At 39.5% G+C, this 21,304-nt stretch overlaps 1 protein-coding gene across 6 annotated transcripts in view; it reads right to left on the bottom strand.

The window, feature by feature from the left end:
• The window catches only part of Epp (Ecdysteroid phosphate phosphatase), a 65,349-nt gene extending 44,248 nt beyond the window's left edge, over positions 1-21,101 (bottom strand). For 4 of the 6 annotated variants that reach the window (XM_076176096.1, XM_076176100.1, XM_076176098.1 and 1 more), the window contains exons 1-5: positions 21,024-21,101; positions 11,936-12,052; positions 11,515-11,755; positions 7,976-8,177; positions 7,701-7,778 (exon numbers count right to left, since the gene is read on the bottom strand). In XM_076176096.1, coding sequence (XP_076032211.1) covers positions 7,701-7,778; positions 7,976-8,177; positions 11,515-11,755; positions 11,936-12,042 — 628 coding nt within the window. In that variant the 5' untranslated portion in view covers positions 12,043-12,052; positions 21,024-21,101. Of the gene's footprint in view, positions 1-7,700; positions 7,779-7,975; positions 8,178-11,514; positions 11,756-11,935; positions 12,053-20,395; positions 20,984-21,023 lie in introns of those variants that run through there. The other 2 variants (XM_076176097.1, XM_076176101.1) reach the window with 2 other exon arrangements.
• Between the last annotated feature and the right edge of the window lie 203 nt (positions 21,102-21,304).

Below are 21,304 nucleotides of genomic sequence, written 5' to 3'. Positions count from 1 at the left end.
TTTATTGCTATGTGTAATTATCTGCAGTACAGTATTTATTAAGGAGTTATCATAGGTTTTTGGGCTGTGGGACGAATTAAACGAATTACAGTATATTCTTATGGAAACTTTTGATTTAACATACGACCATTTCAACATACGAAGGAGGTCCTGGAACGAATTAAATTTGTATGTAGAGGTTCTACTATATATATATACATATTTATACACCCACCCAAAATTAGAGGGAGGGAGGGGGGGTGAATGGGAGAGGAGTATGTGGGGATGGGATGGGTAGGAGTGGATTTTATGCCTCTGTTTCTGGCTACCTTCTTTGTAAAGGGGAAAAAGCTGTTGGTGTGTATGTATGTATGTATATATATACACATACATACATACATACATATATATATATATATATATATATATATATATATATATATATATATATATATGTATATATATATATATGTATATATATATATATAATATATATATATATATATATATATATATATATATACACTGTATATACATACATGCATATATAAATTATTTAATTCTATTTATCACAATTTCAGTGATGAAGAACTACATTTTCATAAATCTAAAAAAGACAATGATGAGTCCACAATGACATTGGCATGGGTTATTGGATACGCATGTGATGTAAGTGACCTCAATTTTTTTTTTTTAACACATTTCAAACAATAATACTCGGAATGTAACTGGAAATGTTAGAAGCATTAGTGTTACATACAAAAGAAAAGAAAAAACATGCCAAAGAGTATACTCGAGACTATCATGCTCCAAAAAGTTCTCCACTTGACTACGACCAATGCAAACAGAAGTTACAACTAAATAAGAAAAATAGAACAAGTTTTTTTTTTTTACTAAGGTAGCAGAACATTTAAAATGGGACTACATCTCCTCCGCTCCCAACCCTTGATCAAATCCCCTGATCCTCTTTCACCACTGCAAACTGTCCACAGTTAAGACTTCGTATTTCATGTATTGATGTACACTGGTGTTCTCTGTCAGATAAAAAAAAAATCTTGGTGAAATGATTCCCATTTCATTGCCCCACTCCATAGATTAAATTCCATTCATCCTTTTTTGGCTCCGAATGAGACCAACAATTGATATTTATGAGTGGTAATCCTGGAACTTGACTTGGCTACCTCCCTTATTAGGGGGAAAAAGCCCTTGGTAACCAGATAGGTCCTGGAACATGAGCATCTGGAAGAATGACCTCCCTATGGCCAGTCTTCAGTACCTGTCAATGTCCTCACCCCATCTGGAGGTTATGCCTTGAGAGGATGACACTTGGTCACTAGACTGTGCAAGAAATTTCTATTACCTTTGATTGTATTTCCTGAAATAGCAACTGCTCACCTCCTCCTATTGTGAATCAATGAGAAGGGGGGTCGCCGAATTTATGAAGCGGCCTTGCTGTGGATGTGCTGTGTCTTGCGACACTGCTTCTGACCCAGGGCAGTGGACAGGATGCAGGGATGACCCGTCATCCAGGAGGTGCCAAGATAGGAGGGAGGGAGGAGGGTGGAGGGGAGTGGAATATATGGGAAATGAGATGGGTGGGAGTGATTTCTATGCCTTTTTCTTTTTGGCTACCCCCCCATGTAAGGGGGAAAAAGCCTTTGGTATATGTATGTACATATCTATCTATATACTAAGTGCTTCTTCCGCCTTATAAGGGAGGTAGCCAAATCAAAGGCATGCACCCACTCCCACACACTCCACTCCTATCCCTTGTTTCCCACTCAGCTCCTCATGGATGAAGAAATACTTAACCTTTTATATTTTTATATTTCATAAGTGGTATGCTGACAATACCCTGGGTTTTCCAATATTCCTCCTACAGTTTACTTCTGTGCACTTGATTGAAAGCCTCCTCCAGATCTATAAAGGCAATATATACATTCAGCACCCATCCCTGGCTCTTCTCCATAATCATTCCATGTGTGATTATTAATCATTCTATATGTGACTATTAAATATATGGTGCTACACTGCAGTTGAAAACCTAACTCTTAGTCTGTAGTAGGTCAACCTTAATGGTCCAATGCAAGACTGGCCTATTCCCTGAGGCCCAATAAAGCCTATGTATCTCACCATGGTGACTTAACCACTTCAGTATGAGTCAAATTCTCACGTGCAACATCAACTGCCATATGTACAATGCACCACACTACTTGCATTATAAAATACAAAGTCACTGCTGTATTACTCATTCTCTTTTACTCTGAGTAATAATAAACACAGAAAATGTGATAAAACCAGTGCACAGAATCTGGGGGTAACTCATGTACAACTACAAAATATATATACAGGTAGTCGTTGACTTACGACCTATGCGGCTTACGACTGATCGACTTTACAACCACGAGATAGTGTAATAATATTTAACATTTAATGGAGTAATAGAATTGCAATATTATGCCTGGCAGTGCAGTACAATTACTTTGCACGCCATGAGACACAAGTACGACAATTTTGGCAGGCTGCCGGCAGCGTCAGCATTTCAGCCAGCTAAATATTCTTTCATTTTGTTTGTTTGAAGTAAAATGTTTCCTAATTTTGCATTGCATTTTGTATTTTTATATATTTTGCAATTAATAAAATGTAACAGTAAAACTTTTTTTATGCCTAGGCTAGTTTGTTGTCGATAACAATATGTTCGGTACAGTACATAAACGAAAAGAATGTGTTTTGAAATAAAATTTTACCTTACATATTGTATTTTTATATGTTTTGCAATTAATAAAATGTAACAGTAAAACTTTTCTATGCTTAGTCTGTTGTCGATAACAATATGTTCGGTACAGCATTTTGTATTTTTATGTTTTGCGATTAATAAAATGTAACAGTAAACTTTGTTTATGCTCTGTTGTTGATATTTTCGGTATACTGTAGTACGTAAACGAAAAGAATGTGTTTTGAAATAGAAATTTTCCTAATTGTGCCTTGCAATGATTTTAATTTAACAAACAAAAAAGTATTTGTAGGTCAAAGATGACAGGACTTTATTCAGTATGCGTAGGCCTAGGCTACGTTTCCTAACAAAAATTATAAAAAGTTAGTTAATGAATATTAAAGAACGTAGCTCAAAGATAATACGATTTTATTCAGTATGCATACGTTTCCTAAAGAAAGTCTGGTGGTAAAATAATAAAAATGTTGAAAAATACAGTATCTAATATCATAGGTCAAAGATGATAGGTTTTTATTCAGTATGCTTAGGCCTAAGCTACGTTTCCCAAAGAAAATCAGATAAAATTATAAAAAGGTTAAAAATACTATACAACATAGTTCAAAGATGCTAAGATTATTTCAGTATGTTAAATATAATATACAAAACATATATACAGTAACAAAAATAATATATAAAGGGTAATATATACTGTATATATATAAAATCCGACTTGCGTCCAGATCGACTTACGACCTGTCTGTCGGAACCGAACTCGGTCGTAAGTCGACGACTACCTGTATATATAATGAAGATGCCGATGCTGGTAACCTCGTGTACCCACTCGTGCCTCATGATGCCTATGTAGGTGTCATCAAACCAAAGAGGTTAATCTGGTTTGGTTAGAGTTAGGAAGTTGTTCTTACTGGTGAGACATAGTAGCTCAAGACAGCTCTAAGCACCACCATGGCCCAGTTGACCTTGCTTATCTGGAGGTAGCAATCCCCAGTTACGGTGAGATATGGGTCAAAGCACATTGAGAGCCTCTCCCAGCACCCAATTGGTGCACAGCATGAGCGGTCTTACAGCCCATCAGTGCAAATTAAAACCTGGCCCACCAATAAATAACAACTGGCCTTGGACTCAATGGAGAACATCTTTCCCAATCTCTCCACTCAACACTATGAAACCTCGACTGGCCGCTTTGGAGCACCAGAGGACAAATATAACCATCCCCTGCATCATAACAGGGTTGTACATATGGTGAGAAGTGCATGTGAGGTTTTTTTGGTACACTGGTACAGCTATGGTTGTGAATGAAGTTTGAAATCACTGTTATCAGCTCGACCATACTGATTTGGTAGTAGCATTCTTTTATCTATTTCTAATGTGTGCCATTACCGTATTTTCCGGCTTAAAATGCGCATCGGGTTATAATGCGCACCCATGCACTTTGTTATCTCAGTACACAGATAGTGCGCACCGATGTATAACGCGCATGCCAGGAAAAGTCACTGGTGGCTAAAGCTCGTGAACTGCATGTATGCGACTCCTGCTTGCATTGGTCCATTGTTTTGTGGGAAATTTGAGCCATGAAAAGTTTATTGAATACAAAATGTACATGAAAAATTTCAGATTTTTACAGAAAAATTGTAATTTACTATCCTGAGGGAATAATTCATCTTACAAGTTTTTATCACCATGTTCAAGTTTTTATCACCGTGTACAAGTTTTTATCGCCATGCAGCAACTATGTTTCGGTTCATAAGTGTCTTTACTGAAGTGACGTTTAGTTTAACAAACTCTCGCAAGAGGGTGTTTAGTGTAGGCTAGATTGGCAATAGAACTGTCAATCTTGGCCCTGATCTCGCATATTCCGGGTGAGCTAAAACGGCCAACGTTCATGATGTTTGTACCAGTGCTGTTTTACGGATCCCAAATATTTGCATAGACTACGATAATTAATGTTAGTAAAAACTAACCAATGAAATAACGGCGATTAATTACTAAGTATCATGTGAACGAGGTTACATAGAGAAGTATTTTTCATTGGCTAGAGCCACCGCTGGGAAATCTGTTGATTTGTCACTAAATTAATTGTCAGTTTAGGCATCAATCAGCACACAACTAAGAAAAAGTCGGAACTACATGTACCGGTATATGACTCATGTTGTGCGTTGGTCCCTTATTACTTTGTAGCTTAAATAGTTTGTAGGAAATATGATCTAAAAAAAGTTTATTGGAAGTAAAATATACAGAAAAATTTCGAGATTTTTACAGAAAATTTTCATGTTATATCTTAAGGAAATAATTCGTCTTTACCATTTTTTATTTAATACTGAAACAAACTACAGACTGTTTCGTTTTAGCTTTGAACCTACAATGACAGTGGTGAAATAGGACAGTCTCTCATCGAGGTGACGTTTAGTTAATATAACTTCCAAAAGAGGGTGTTGTTTATGAACGGCTGCAACGGAATTTGTACTGTACCTAAGTGAAGCAACAAAGCCAACATGAAAATTCAAACTAGGATGCTGTGAACATGGGCAAATATCATGAATGTTGATCATGTTTAGGCCTATTTAAACATGAAAAATAAGATTCGATAGATACCTACCTATACCAAATATTTATATAGCCCATGCTGGCGTATTCTTTCATGTCACCATGGCTGTTCTTCTTGTTCTTACGGAACGTCACGGAGAAGTGTGCCGTCCCGACTTTGTGACGGCCAACATCATCACATTGTTGTGAAAAAAATTACACACACAGCCGCAGAATTTTTATCGTAGGCCGTACATAATGCGCACCATCGGATAACGCGCACCCCCCATTTTTAGGCCCTTCCAACGGAAAAAAGTCGCGCACTATACGCCGGAAAATATGGTAACCTCTTCAATATGAGTCAAATACTCATGCACACATTAGGCTGCCTGATGGATGATGATGCATCCCAATATGCGTGTTATAAAATATAAAGTTACAACTATTATACTCGTTCTCTTCCAACCAGAATACTTTTAACCATAGAAAGCACATTCAAGCCAGTTCACAGAATATGGGGGTCACTCAGCGACAACTACGAAATAAATATAATCAAAACACCGATGCATCCTTGTATACACACTCACACCTCGTGACACCTACATAGGCATAATCATATTCTAGGGGTTAAGCTCATGACTAATTTTTGCACTCATATTTATCTCTTCTCATGCATATTATATAATGGCTTTATTCCAGTCCTCCAGTGCTTCCCTCAGTTTTCAAGACAGAAAGCCCATACTTGGCACATATACTAAGGATGACTTTGGGGGGGAGTACCATGTCATGCCTCCAAGAAGCTGCTCTACCATTTGGAAATGGATGGAGAACTGATGGAGAGCTCTGCCCCCAAATACAACCTCAACACATTTACCTCAACTCCACAAACAGGTGCAACCCTGAGAGGCCAATACCTGGTCTGATCAGACCCAGAAACTCATCCTATTCTCTTTATCACTTTCAACCAATCCACCCCATTCCCAACCTCTTCTATTTCTATTTCTTTCACATAAAGAGGTCAGTATCCCTCCACTTGTCCTCTAACACTGTCTAGGTCAGAAGCAATGCAGCAATGTTTGATTTTTCATTGGATGAACATACATAGAGCATGATCACTAGTTCTGTCATGTGAAATGGGTGTCTGGGAATAGATGCAAAGAGATTATATGAACGAGTGACTGTGCCTACGACACTGTTTGGGGTGGAGACTTGGAATGCAAAGGAGGCAGGATGGTGAAATCTAAACATGTTTAACCTCTTCGATACGCGTCAAATTCTCACTCACAGCATCAGATGCCTGATGTACAATGATGCATCGCAATACTCGCATTATAAAATATAAAGTCATGACTGATTTACCCATTCTCTTTCACTCTGAATAATAATAAACACAGAAAACAAGATCAAGCCAGCTCACAGAATTCGGAGGTCACTCAGCTACAACTACAAAATAAATATAATCTGGAAAACCAACACCAATACCCTCGTAAACCCACTTGTGCTTCATGACGCTTACATAGGCATCATCGTATGGAAGTGGTTAAGAATAAGTGTCTGAAGTATGGTGGAGGTTCTAAGGATGGACAGAGTATGAAGTGAGGAGGCAAGGAGGAGTTCAGGGGTGGAGAGAGAACTAGCAGACAGGGTTGATCAAAGAATACTGGAATAGTTTGAGTACATGCAAAGAATGTGAATAAGAGATACTGATAGGGTGAAGGGGACCTTGAGTAAATGAGGAATGTCTGTTGAGCAGAAAAGGGAGTGGGCAAGAGATAGGTGTGAGTGGAGAATGACTGTCAATGGACAATAATTTGACACTATCTGAAGGGATTTCTCATCTTCTCTATTTATGCATGAAGGAATGAGGAGGGATGGTTGCCATATAAATGAAGCAATGGGGATAAACCAGCTTCGGCTATTGGACCTTACTATGGATGTACTGCATCTTGCTGCATTGCTTTTGACCCAGGGAAAGGGTGGGAGGCAGGGATGGCCCTTCATTCACAAGGAGCCAAGACAAAAGAGAAATAAATAGGTGTTGGATGTGTGTTGGATGGGCAGGTGTGTGCATGGGGGGCTGCATGCCTTTGCTGGCTACCTCCCTTAAAAGGTTTATTGATGGATAGACTTGTGTTTATGACTTGGAATAATGCATGATTTGTAGCAGTGTGAGAAGCAGAGGGAAAGTTTCATTCATTGAGATGAAAGGATGCACCCTTACACTTTATACATGATAAACATACCTATGTACATATATATACATATATGAATATATATATACACATATAAATATATATATACATATATATAAATATATATACATGGATACATATATAAATATATATATATACATACATATATCTATAAATCTACTATGTTTCTGACTCAGAATAATGCATGATATATAGCAGCGTGAGAGTGAGAGAAGTAAGCCTTTAGCCACTAAGAAGAAAGGATGCACCCTTACAGTATGGTGTAGCTCGTGAAGACAACCATGGCAGGCAAGCAGTCATCACTTCCACTTTGTCATATGAGCCCAGCACCACTAGTTGAACGACAATAGGGGGGTTATGTTAACATGCTATCAAACCAATCTACATTCTATCCACATCATAAAAGTTATTTTAAAAAATTATACCTGTCAAAGGTCCTTTTTAGCATACATTTAAAGTTGGTTTTTATAAAAAGATTATCTATGAATAAAAGAAAATAATCTTGCAGATAATTATGTGATATACATACATAAATTTGCAATTTCTTTCACAAATGCTACAGCAAGTTTTTTGAAAACCTCCGCTTGGCTGTCATTCAGGAAGAGACCCATGAAGTTGGGAGATATGTATTTCTCGAGGGACAACGGCTCTTGGAGGTCCACTGAGGTCATCATATGTCCAACAACCTTGGAGAGACCTGCGACAATGCTCTCACAGCTTTCATCCCCAGCCTAGTAAGAAAATGAACCAAATCTTTAAGAATGAGATGTTTGGTACAATCCATATTAAATTATCTAAAATTATCTAGTGACTTGGCACCAGTGTATCTTAAAAAACTTTCATGATGTTTATACATACCACACAACTCATCTCAATACTTCAATTTTAGACAACTATAAAAGACAAAGGCTTAATTCCAATCTTATCCATTACTATGTCCATAAAAGAAATATCTTCTTATGTACTCAAAACTCAATGGCCTTGTTCCAATCCTATCCATTATTATGTTCATCAAAAGAAATATCTTCTTTTATACTCAAACCTCAACAAATATTTCAATTTACAAGACTGTGGAAGTGGGAGGAGAAAGGGTACGAGTCGGTATGTGCCTTTTGATGTGGCTACCTCCCTTATAAGGGGGAAAAAGCCATTGGTATAAAGATAAACATGACTGAGGTACTTCTCAGTCCCTCACCTCTGCCATAAACTTTCTGGTAATGAGATGACAACCAAAAAGCATTTTTAGTTTAGAGATCATGTATAAGAAGTTGCACCTGCTCACCTGCAACTGGCCCACCATTTAGTCTATCTATATACCAAGGGCTTCTTCCCCTTTACAAGGGAGGAAGCTAAGTCAAAGGTACACACCCACTCCCACCCATTCCACTCCCATCCACCACCCTTTCCTCCTCTCTCATCTTAGCTCCTCATGGATGAGGAGTCACCCATTTTCACCATTTACTATTTGATTACAACTGGCCAAGTGGGATCAATGACAGGTATTGGTGATTCTCCAAGATGGATATCAGCGAGAACTGTCTATCTGTTGCCTATCTGTCAACCCCGTCACCTCCATCAAGAGGTGCAACCCTTGGACTGGGACTCAGTCTTTGGACCTGGCCCAAGATCAATATCAACTTAACTGTATTTCCTCCACACAATTGTAAGCAGAGCTGGGCACATTCCTCGATTTTGGGAATAGCATTCCTCAAATGTTTTCACTCAGCATGCTCCTGTGTTAGTGCTCCCAAACTATTAAAGCGTTCCTCAAAAAACTGGGGGGGGGACTGCATTCCTCAAAAACACTACTGTGTGCAAGAATGCAGAAATGCACTGAGCGAAAAAATTTGAGGAACGCTATTCTAGGAACATACTAACTGCAGCCAGAGGAATGCAGGAATGCTAACACACTACCCAAAATCGAGGAATGCGCCCAGCTCTGATTGTAAGTGTGTAAGTCTCTCATTTCCTAGTCATGGGTTCAAGTCCCACACTTCTCTCTGATTCCCAGCAGTGAGTGTTATCTACCTCATCTATCCAAGCACAGAGGGCAAAGGTGATGGCTTCAGCCAAAGCTTTGTGCCTCCTGCCATAGGCTCTTCACTACCACTTAAGATAATAAAACTTATATACAATTCACAAAGAACATTACTGTTAGGCAGTTGTTCTCACACCATCCCATGACCCTGTGAGCTCACATGATGTCCCATGGGAAAGTACCTGCATCACACCTGGCCACATGAGTCAGACAAAGCGGTACTTTGAGGAACACACATGCAGTACTGCTGGGAACATCCTGCATCTGACTTCCCAGGCATCGACACTTTTCCTTAGCACCCAAATAGAACATGGGTCATGACCTGACCCAGTATATAAGCTGGATGGAAATTGCTGAAGATTCACATTGCCTCAGAGCACCATGCTGCAAGCCTAACTCACTACCTCCCTCACCACCCCCTTGGGGAACCACTTGATGGGCATTGCCATAACCTCCCTTGCTGTCTCTCTACCCCCACTTCTCGCTACCAGAGAGAGCCATTATCATTCTCTTGGCACTCAACTTTGATAAAACAACTGTTCTCCAATCACTGTTTGCATTCCAGCCAGGTCCACATCCCTAGGCCTAGATCCTAACATTTGGCTGCCCAAAATTTGGACCCCTAATCCCCAGCTCTGCTGACTGCCTGCCCCATTGACTGCTGCTGACTACTACCACTTGCCTGCCAGATTGACTTCCACCACTTGCTTGCCAGATCAACTGCTGCCACTTGCCTGCCAGCTCGACTGTTGCCAGTTGCCTACCAGATGGACTGCTGCCAGTTGCCTAGCAGATTGACTACCACCACTTGCCTGCCAGCTTGACTACCACCACTTACCTGCCAGATTGACCTCCACCAACTACCGCCACTTGCCTACCAGCTCAACAGTTACCATAGTCTGCCTGCCTCCACTCTCGCCTACCACTGATAATCATTTCATGGCCTACCATCACCACCACTAGATCATTTAGCAAACTTGAGCTATGAGCATCCCCGTCTTGACCCACTCACATGCTCAACTGAGATCACAAGGTTCTGCACCTCAACTCCAGTAAAGCTAATGACTAGCAACTTTAACTGTTAAAGTCCACGACTTCCTGGGTGGCCTAATGCCCCACCCACTAACCACAACCATTCTCAAGTGCTTTTTTTAGGGAGATGTTGCAGCCACATCACCAAAGCCATACAACATGATCCCTGGACATGTTCCAAATATGAGTTTCTTTGAGCAGCCTCCTGAGATGAACCTCCTTGATGTCATCCAAGATGTACAGGGCAACTCTGGTCTGATGGGAGTGGCCAAGCACCTTGAGGCTTGTTACCATGTGACAAATAGACCACTGCCAGCCACTGCCCCTGCAGTCAACTGGCCAGTTCTGCCTCGCCTCCAAGTTCCAGCCCATCATGTACAGGACAAGGACAACTACATTAATGATTTCTTGTTGAGGCTCCACACATCTTCATCTCCAGCCTCAACTTCCATAGGAGCACATTAGGCAGTTATACTCACACCATCCCATAATCCTGTCAACTTGCACAATGTCCAATGGGATTACACCTGCATTCCACCCAGCCACATGGGTCTGACAAAAAGGTTCCTTGAGGAATGCATGTGCAGTACCCAGCTCCCTCTACATTCCATTCTACTTAGGTCAGAGCCTGAGAACATCCTGCATCGGAGTTCCAAGACATTGACACTTTTCCCTAGCACCCAATTAGAGCATGAGTCATGACCTGACCCGGTATATAAGCTGGGTGGAAATTGCCGAGGATTCAGACTGCCTCGGAGCACCACACTGTGAGCCTAACTCACTACCTCCCTCACAGTCCCCTTCCACTCCCCTCGCTCTTCTTGGCAGATTGCCTTGGGGAACTACTTGATGTGCATTGCTGTCACTTCTCTCACCATCTTTTCCCCCACCTCTCACTGCCAGAGCAAGTCATAACAATTCTCTTGGCACCCAACTTTAATAAAACAACTGTTCTGGCCTTCCAGCCAGGCCCACATCCCCTAAGTCCTGACACTTACCTTAAAAAAGGAACAGAGAGTAACATGTGGAACAAGATTGTGGGCTCCATTCCATCCCCCTTCTTGCAATGATTCAGACCAGAATTCATGAATCTGATCATGAAGAGGACCAGTAGGGCACAGATAAAGTACATACTCTCTTGGGGAGTCTTGATCTATGGTTGGGTCGTTAACATGAGCTAATAGCCAATCTGAAGCTAATTGAACTCCTCGGTGTCCAGTTGCAGCCAGGGCCTTTTCTCTGAGAAAATACAGAAAAAGAAATAAATACACAAATAAATTAATATAGAGATAATCTACTTTTCCTCCCATTCTTTGACTTCCTGTCCTTTTGCAAGCTCTATTATTCAAGATTGTGAATTATTCAGTGGTGGTGGGTACATTCTAGTAAAAAGAAAATATATCTCAAATAAAGACTTACGCTCTGTGCTTTGGAAAACCCATCTGCAGAAGAATTTGTATCGGTTTCAAGTGTTGTTTTGAAATCTTGGTTGGGGTCGAGTTTCTTCTTGGAGGTAATGTTGCCATTGTACCTGCCCTGCAATAAACAGTTTAACTTATCAGTCACCAAAATAAATACATAGCATCTTAATTCCAATCATATGTACAGTAATCTCTTAACAAACCATGGTTATCAATAAAATTAAGTCAGGACAAGCACCATGTGAAGACGAAGTCTTTAAAGTGCAGTTCACATGAGCAATGTTTTGGCACCAAGTTCCTTTTTTTTCTCAGTTGATTTTTCTCATTTTGCTTGTGTGAACTGTGCTTAATGGTGCAATGTTTCACTTGTGAGTTTCATCAAGTACATACTATATACTACATACTTGATAAAACTCATAAGAGCAAAACATTTTGCCATTAAAGTCTTTGTCCTAACATGGTGCTTTTGCTGTGGATGCGCTGTGTCTTGCAACACTGCTTCTAACCCAGGGTAGTGGGCGAGATGCAGGGATGACCCATCATCCAGGAGGAGACAAGACAAGAGGGAGGGAAGGGGGTGGATAGGAGTGGAGTATGTAGGGATGGAATGGGTGTTTTTTTTTTTTTTTTGGGGGGGGTACCTCCCTTGTAAGAGAGAAAAAGCCTTTGTTATATGCACGTACGTATGTTTGTACTTGTCAGCAGTTGTCTTTCTCTTTAACTCAATCTATAAAGTTACAATGAGTAGTCTTATATTCTTTTTTTCAGAGCTACTACTACTATTAATGATAATGGCTGTCGTCTCAAATTTCACTGATTGGAAACCTTCAGCCTGACAATAGCAAGCAAATGTCCTCAAGCTCTCCCATTCCCACAACAATATATCTCTCTGGGAACAAATCTTTGAACTGTGTCTACAGAAAAATATAAACAGCAAGTCCTCCTTATACAGTAATTCTTTATCTGGTAAATTTACAGTTACAGTTACAGCATTTGGTAATTACTACCCTCAATTCTATTTACGGTAAGAAAAATTCAGATATGGTATCCACTAGATATTTTGAAGAGGAAAGAGCAGGGAGAAGGTACGTCTGCCATATCCTATTATAACATGTTATAATGGGTTCGGTATACAGTAATTTCAATTTGTGGTAAGGTTTTCAGGAATGCATATGTACCATATAACGAGGACTTACTATTATCAAGATGCCGACATCGGCATCCTCGTGTACCCACTTGCACTTCATGACACCTACGTAGGTGTCGTTGTACTGAAGTGGTTAAGGCGAGCAGTGGGGGAGACATTTCTATCCAACGTCTTAACAGGACATCCATGAGCAGGAACTCATCATTGTCTCTGTCATTTTGAAATTTTATTCATGGTTGTCTGGTGTGAGCAACATCATTGTTGATTTCTGGGGTGAGGTTTCTATTCTGTTATTTTTGAGCCAATATTCTTTTTTATTCATGTAGGCTTTGGTGTTCTTTTCTGCTATTTTGTATTTTCTATGCTGAGTTGCAGAGCTGGGTGCATTACCGCTGGACAGGTAGTGTGTTACTAATGCAGTAACACAAGTGCCCAGCTATGGTTATTTTATGTTTCAGAATTGGGAATATTAATGTTGTAGTTTAGGTATTATTTTATTGAGAATATTCGTAAGAAGTAAATATTTCTCCATTTCATTTTTTTTCATCAAAATCATTCTAAAGGAAATTAAATTTGTTAACAGTGACAGTAATGCACTGACTGTAGTGTACTACCTGTTCGGCAGTAACCCACCCAGCTCTACTAGATTATTATTGTCAGGTCTTTGATTTGATTTATTTCAATATAAAATAATCTTGCAAGTAATTCAGGCCAATTACCAACACAAATTAATTAATCAGCAAATGTAAAGAATACAGACCGAGTCAAAGGTAAGAATATAATAATATATGAGGGATAACTGCATATGAGAAAACTTGTGTTTAGTTCCAGTGGCAGATCCAGGAAAAAGAAAGAATGAAAAAAAAGGGGGGGGGAGGTTAACTTGAATTTTGTTAATGTGGATGACACTTTGGGGATGGGGCTAACCTGAATTTTATAAATACAGATGACACTTTTAAAGAGATGTACTTTGTGGCACAAATATGATGATTTTGAATATAAACTGAAGTATATGTTCTCACTTTAATTTTTTTCATAATATTGGGTAAAAGTAATACTTAATCTTACATTTAAAGGTTTACCCTTGATGATGTGTTGAATATACTTCTGCCAATGTAATACATATTTCTAACATGTACCAGTGTACAGGTGGCAGGCTTCTCAACCTCTACAATGAGCACAAATAGGATTTTGAATATTAATTGAAGTACATGTTCTCACTTTAATTTTTTTCATAATATTAGGAGAAAGTAATACTTAATCTTACATCTTAAAGATTTACTCTCAATGATGTGTTGAATATACTTCTACCACTGTACTACCATTTTCTGACATGTACCAGTGTATAGATGTTCTCACTTTAATTTTTTTCATAATATTAGGAAAAAGTAATACTTAATCTTACATCTTAAAGATTTACTCTCAATGATGTGTTGAATATACTTCTGCCACTGTACTACCACTTTCTGACATGTACTAGTGTATAGGTGGCAGGTTTCTCGGCCTCTACAATGAGGTAATGAAAAAACAAATTTGTGGGGGCTTCAGCCCCCTCAGCCCCCCTCCCCCAACCTGCCACTGTTTAGTTCTGGTTCTGGGGTTAGGAGATCACTCATGACGAGATTGAACAGTAAATGTGAAAGTATTGCACCCTGAGGAACACCTATGTATTGTCTTTTTGTTCCTGGGATTTGGTTGTTTTGATGTTTTGGAAGTTGTTTTAGTGCAACCAATTATTATTCTTAAAGTCTTATTTAACATTGTTTTTTAAATGTCTGTTTTCTTGATAACTGAGTGCCACACTAGGAGCCATAATACAGTGGTTTGTACAAATTATTTTCAGTATTTAGTGCCCCTCTGCTAACTATAGCCTATGCTTGCTACTGTTCTAAGTATATATATATATATATACATATTTCTATTTATTCTTCAGTGCAAGGTTTTTGAGGTGTGAGTGAAGATCACGTGTTTCAAAAGTGAGGCCCAATATTTTTGGTTTCTTCTTGTTTGGAAAATTGGCCATTTACTCTGACTACTGATCATTTGGGATAGATTACACTGACAGAAGATATTTCTTAATTTGGGATAGGAGGTCTTTAACCCCTTCCATACGGTGATGCCTATGTAGGCGTCATGAGGAGCAAGTGGGTACGCGAGAATGCCAATGTTGGTGTCTTGATTATATTTATTGTAGTTGTACCTGCGTGACCCCCATACTCTGTAAACTGGCTTCATCATATTTTCTATGGTTATCAAAATTCACAGGTGAAAGAGAGAACGAGCAATACAGCGGTGACTTTATTTTTTATAATGCGAGTATTATGACGCAACATCGCACGTCTGGCAGCTAATGCTGCCCGCGAGATTTTGGCCCGGAGTGAAGGGGTTAATAAGAGGTCATAAAAATAAATTACAAAAGATTACATGTCTAAATGATGTGAAGAAATAGCTTCTCATTTAGATGCATAAATACTTGAAATAGCTTCAAAGGTGATACAACCCAATCTGGAACAATAGATGAATTCAAATCAAAGTATGACAACTGGAAAATAAGGATATAGAACAAGTCGGAACCATACATGAATGTGAAGCTTATGATAACTTGGAGAGTTAAAGACAGGACCCCATGAGCGCTGTCCCTTTCCTGCATACTACAAATAAGGATTACAAAGGTGGAGAATGCCGACAGAAGACCTTTTGGTCCATAACTAGGTCGGACAAGGAAAAAATTATATAAATAATAAATAAAAATGATAATAATATAAATAGTAATAAATAAAATAAACAAATGGATAGGTATAGTTAAATAATAAACAAACGGGTAAATAATAATAAATTGACAGATAACTAATAATAAATTAAAATTAAGCAAATAATAATAAACAGACAAATAATAACAAATAATAAAAAAAAAAAAATGGCAATCATTACACCATCTTGCTTAGGTATTTATCTAAACAAATCTTAAAACTTTGAACTGAACCACATTCTTCAAGTCACAGTACTCAGGGGTCAGCGATGTCGCTCACAATTTCTGAAATAAAACAAAAAAAAAATTGTCTCACCAATACCTGTATTTTGTCAAGGTGTATTTGTATGTTTTTGGTTACTGTTTTATGGTTGCTGTACTAGGCTAATGGATTCCTTCCTTCTGCTATTTTTCTGCTGCGGGGCAGATATGGGGGAGGTTGCCAATTAAGTGAAGGGCCTTGCTGTGGATGTGCTGTGTCTTGTTCCATTGCTTTTCACCCAGGGCTGTGGGCGGGATACAAGGATGACCCGTTATCCACGAGGAGCTAAAATGAGGAGGAAAGTGTAGTGGATGGGAGTGAAGTGGGTGAGGATGAAATGGGTGGGGGTGGGTATATACCTTTTGACTTTGGTTACCTCCCATGTAAGAGGGATAAACCCCTTGGTATTTAGATAGACAGACTATGCTAATTGTTAGGTTGTGTGTATAAGCTTTGATGATTTGCTCCGAGTTCGATACAGCGAGTCACTTGTGTATATGTTACATAGCATTGGGGACTCCACTGTAATATCTTTATTCCCAATAGGTGGCTGTCCTATGACACTCTGCACTCTATGCCAACCATTAACCATAATGCCATATACTATATCCATATTGTAATTAACGTATGATGGAAAAAAGGCCAAATTGATTAGGTTGGGTTAGACTAGGTTTAGCTAAATATTGATGAGAATTTCCCAGAATCTGTATTAACCAGTACACAGTGGGTGCAAAGGAAATAAAAAAGGAAACACTCAAAGACCTGGAGGTATGAATGAGTGATGACTGTGGCTTCAAAGCACACATAACCCACATCACAGTGACAGCACAGTGGTAGCAATCGCAACCACTGCTACAGTGGTCCAAGTTCAAATCCTGCCCAGGGCTGAAATAATTTCAGTATCGCTGCACTGCGAGTCATTACTCCAATTCTTGAGGGCATGGAGTTGGAAGTGTATGTGCATGTAAGGTCACAGCATTACCCATAGATCGGGCATACCTGACCTCTGAGCTCTCATCTCAGAGGGTAATAGCTGTTGATCACGAGTTCAACACATGATCAAAGACCATGATGAATCACTAGTGCTTCTCATAAAATGAGCAAAAGGGTCCTCCAGACTTTTTAAAACCAGGAAGCCCGAGTACTTGCTACCTCTGTGGAAGACCCTGGTAGTGTCAAAATCAAGGAGATACAAGAATTTGAATAGGCCCACAGGGTATTCACAAGGAGTTTAGTTGGGAACTCCCTGAACTACTGGGACAGGCTGAAAATCCTCAAGCTCTATTCACTGCAGAGACACAAAGAGCACTATATATAGCGAATCCTCCTTATACGGTAATTCTTTATCTGGTAAATTCAGTTACGGTAGTTGGTAATTACTACCCTCCATTCTATCTACGGTATGAAAAATTCACAGGTACGGTATCCGCTCATGCTTTGAAGGGGAAAGAGCAGGGAGAAGGTATGTCTATCATATCCTATTATTACATGTTATAATGGGTTCTGTATACGGTAATTTCAATTTGTGGTAAGGTTTCAGGAACACATATGTACCGTATAACGAGGACTTACTGTAGTGACTTACGTTGGGAAAGTCCTGGAGAGCAAAGCACCAAACCCATCACAAAATGAAGGAGGTGGTATTAAAGGGCAACACCTCCCCAGGTTTGATACATACATATACCAAAGGCTTTCTCCCCCTTACAGGGGAGGTAGCCAACAAAAACAAAGGCATAAAAACCATTCCCACCCATTCCCTCCCCACATACTCCACTCCCATCCACCCCATTCCCTCCCCACATACTCCACTCCCATCCACCCCATTCCCTCCCTCTTATCTTGGCTCCTCCTGGATGACGGGTCATCCCTGCATCTCGCCCACTACCCTGGGTCAGAAGCCAGTGGGACTATTTATAGTTTCACCCAACCATAGAATTTGATATGTGGCTTATGTGTTTCTGGTGAGAAATGTTGTGATATGAACGATGGTGTACAGCTGCACAGAAAACTATCGTTAGTAAATCATGCTAATCATTTTGACACAAAACAACGAAACAATTTGAGACAAGTTGAAGTCTCCATCGGAAATAAGATTATCATGTCACAGTGAATCCATATGAAACTCCGGAACTATTATTCGATTCATATTCATTCAGAAGGAATTCGAACAATTCGAACCCCAGAAATACCAACCCTTCGGTATCATAAGGTTATGTTCATTCGCGAATGTTTCGACACCCCTACTAACGATAGTTTTCTGTGTAGCTGTACATCATTTCCGTCACAAATGCGTACTTTTGAAATAATTAAGTATTGAAGTTATGCACTTATGCCTACATCTCCCGAATGATCTGGGAGGACGTGAGGGAAATCGGGGTTTTTGGGTGGGGGAGACTAATAAATGGAGTAATGTGCATTGGAAAACAGGTATAAAATGAACAAAAACATACATACATATACCAAGGCTTTTTTCCCCCTTACCAGGGGGGTAGCCAAAAAGGACAAGGCACAAAAACATTCCCACCCATTTCATCCCCGAAAACACTCCACCCTCCCTCCCATCTTAGCACCTCCTAGATGACGGGTCATCCCTGCACCCTGTCCACTGCCCTGGGTCAGAAGCAGTGTCGCAGGACACAGCACATCCACAGCAAGGCCGCTTCATCAAATCGGCGACCCCCCATATAAAGGAGAGGACGGGGAGAAATCCCTTCGGGCTGCGTCAAAAATTTTTGCTCACACACACTACCTCACCCCCATTCCCCCGTCCAATCCACCTCATGCATCACAACATTTTCCATAAAATGAAAAAAAAAAAAAAAAAAAAAATCACATTTTAGGTCCGGAGTCCAGCGGTAGCCATCTTTGTTTACCGATTCGAAAAATGTCTTGCTAAATATGTTTCACTTAGCAAAGTCCACTCCAGCCGCCCAAGACTTCCTAACCGTAAACTAACGTTACCTCCGTTAGGTTAGGTTAGGTTAGTTTACTTTATGGTTACCAAGTCTTGCGTGATTGGCTGCCCTCAATCTAGCGCTTCTATACACAAATACTGTACTTACAATTGTTAGTAAACAAACATGGTGCCGCGCACAGTACCCGCCGACATGGGATATTTTTGTTTTTATGGGTTTCTTTAGTCTTCTTCATTTTACACCTGTTTGGCAATGCGCATTACTCCATTTATTAGTCTCCCCCACCCAAAAACCCTGATTTCCCACACATCCCCCCGGATCGTTCAGGAGATGTAGGCATAAGTGCATAATTTCAATACTTAATTACTTCAAAAGTACGCGTTTGTGACGGAAATGATGTACACCATCATTCATATCACAACATTTTTCACCAGAAACACATAAGTCACATATCAAATTCTATGGTTGGGTGAAAATATAAATTGACCAAGCAGTGTTGCAAGACACAGCACATCCACAGCAAGGCCGCTTCATTAAGTTAGCGACCCCTCTCCAACACCTCCCCAGGTTTGGTAGAATCTGCAAAAGAAGGTCCATAAGCAGCTGCTCCCAGCTACTGAAGACGATCCAGGCAGAAAACTTCACCTGTACTGGGCCCAAACTGTCTCCCAAGAAAGATGGCCTAATGGGAGTCAGCACAGAGGCTTTCAAGAGGAGGCTAGACATATTCCTGGACAACATACCAGATGAGCCTCAAATCCCACCAACCTGACCTCAAGAGGAGTGGCAACCAACTCGATCATTGATCAGTTCCAATATTTAAAACTCAGGCAGAGACGTGGGAGTGATGTTTTCCCAGACTGGCCATGGTGTTAACACCAAAACCTAGCTACAAGGTCTTTCTTGCTTAGTGATGCTGATTTAATATAGCTAGAAGAAATACAATGTGTATAGCTTTATCTTTATGGCAAACTGCCACAGTGGGACAACATTACTGTTGACAGTTATGGTTAAAATTAAGTAGTTAATTTTTATTCAGGGTATATGGTCAACTCGGCCCATTGCTAACTTGGCCTATCTACTCAACCAAGTCAGCCAACCACCTTGGCCTACCATTACTAACTCTGCTTCTTTGTCTTCCTTTTTTTTTTTTTTTTTTTTTAAAAGTGCATGGTTAGGTTAGGTAGGTTAGGTTAAGTTAGGTTACATTTGAGTAGACATTTTTACCATATTCTAATTTCTTTGACCTCCACATCTATCATAGATGTGGAGATTCATAGATTCATAGATCCTATGAAAACAAACTACAAAGATGGCATCTCGAGCAACCAATGGGCAGAGTTGGTGATGGACCTGAGCTAGTCGGCAAGCATATTCAGACCTACCTCAACAATTCAAGAACTGGAATGAGTTGTTCTCCAAACACAACTGCCTAATGGGTCATAACACTACATAAGGATAAGATAAGATTACCTGACAGGCTCTGTAGTTTGTAATCAGTCACTAAGCCTAAGGTTAAAGGTCACTCAGGTGAAAACTGTGGATTAGTCCTAAATCAATGTGCATTGTAAAAACCATTGACCCTCAAGTCTCATATGCTTACTAATCTTAGACTCATGTTTTTGAAGGTTCTTTAATTATCTATACATTTTCCACATAATAATATGTTGATGACGTTTGAAAGTTGAAACTTCTGCTTCTCAAAATCACGTATGATTATACCTTCTTTGAGGATGTCACACGCATGCGAGGGTTAAGCACCAAAACCCAATATCAAGACAAATAACTATGGGTAAAACGTTAATACAGTACTGAATTATCTTTCAGAACAAAGAAATTTTGCTGGACTGGATGGTGAAGACACGTATCTACATCAGTATTAAACCTGAAGTTAACCCATATCCCCAAGCCTATAACATTTTTACCAAAATTTGTGACCAAAAGCAGCCTAGATGATTAGTTTCTATGACAAGGCCTCTAAGTACGAGGAAAATGAAAATAAGAAAAGGTCACCTTTACGACTGAGCCTCAAGTAACGATTGTTTATCCTGAACAACATGAAGCTAAATTTATCAGTGCTCAATATCAAATATTAAATTTATATAGAAAGAAAATGATACTCCAAATTTAAGTTACATTTTATATTTTTGTTGATTCATAAATATATTATATACCATAGGTATGTAATTACTTAAAAAAAGATTATTTAAATCTGGTCGGAAAGATGGAGCAAAAATTAGTAAAGTTTCCTATCTTCGTCGGACAGTACGACTGTGCCGCTATAAACAATAGTT

Source organism: Oratosquilla oratoria, chromosome 38 (assembly GCF_046742065.1).
Source record: "Oratosquilla oratoria isolate Oo_2021 chromosome 38, ASM4674206v1, whole genome shotgun sequence".
NCBI lineage: Eukaryota > Metazoa > Arthropoda > Malacostraca > Stomatopoda > Squillidae > Oratosquilla > Oratosquilla oratoria.
This window is presented reverse-complemented; position numbering and strand designations above follow the sequence as displayed.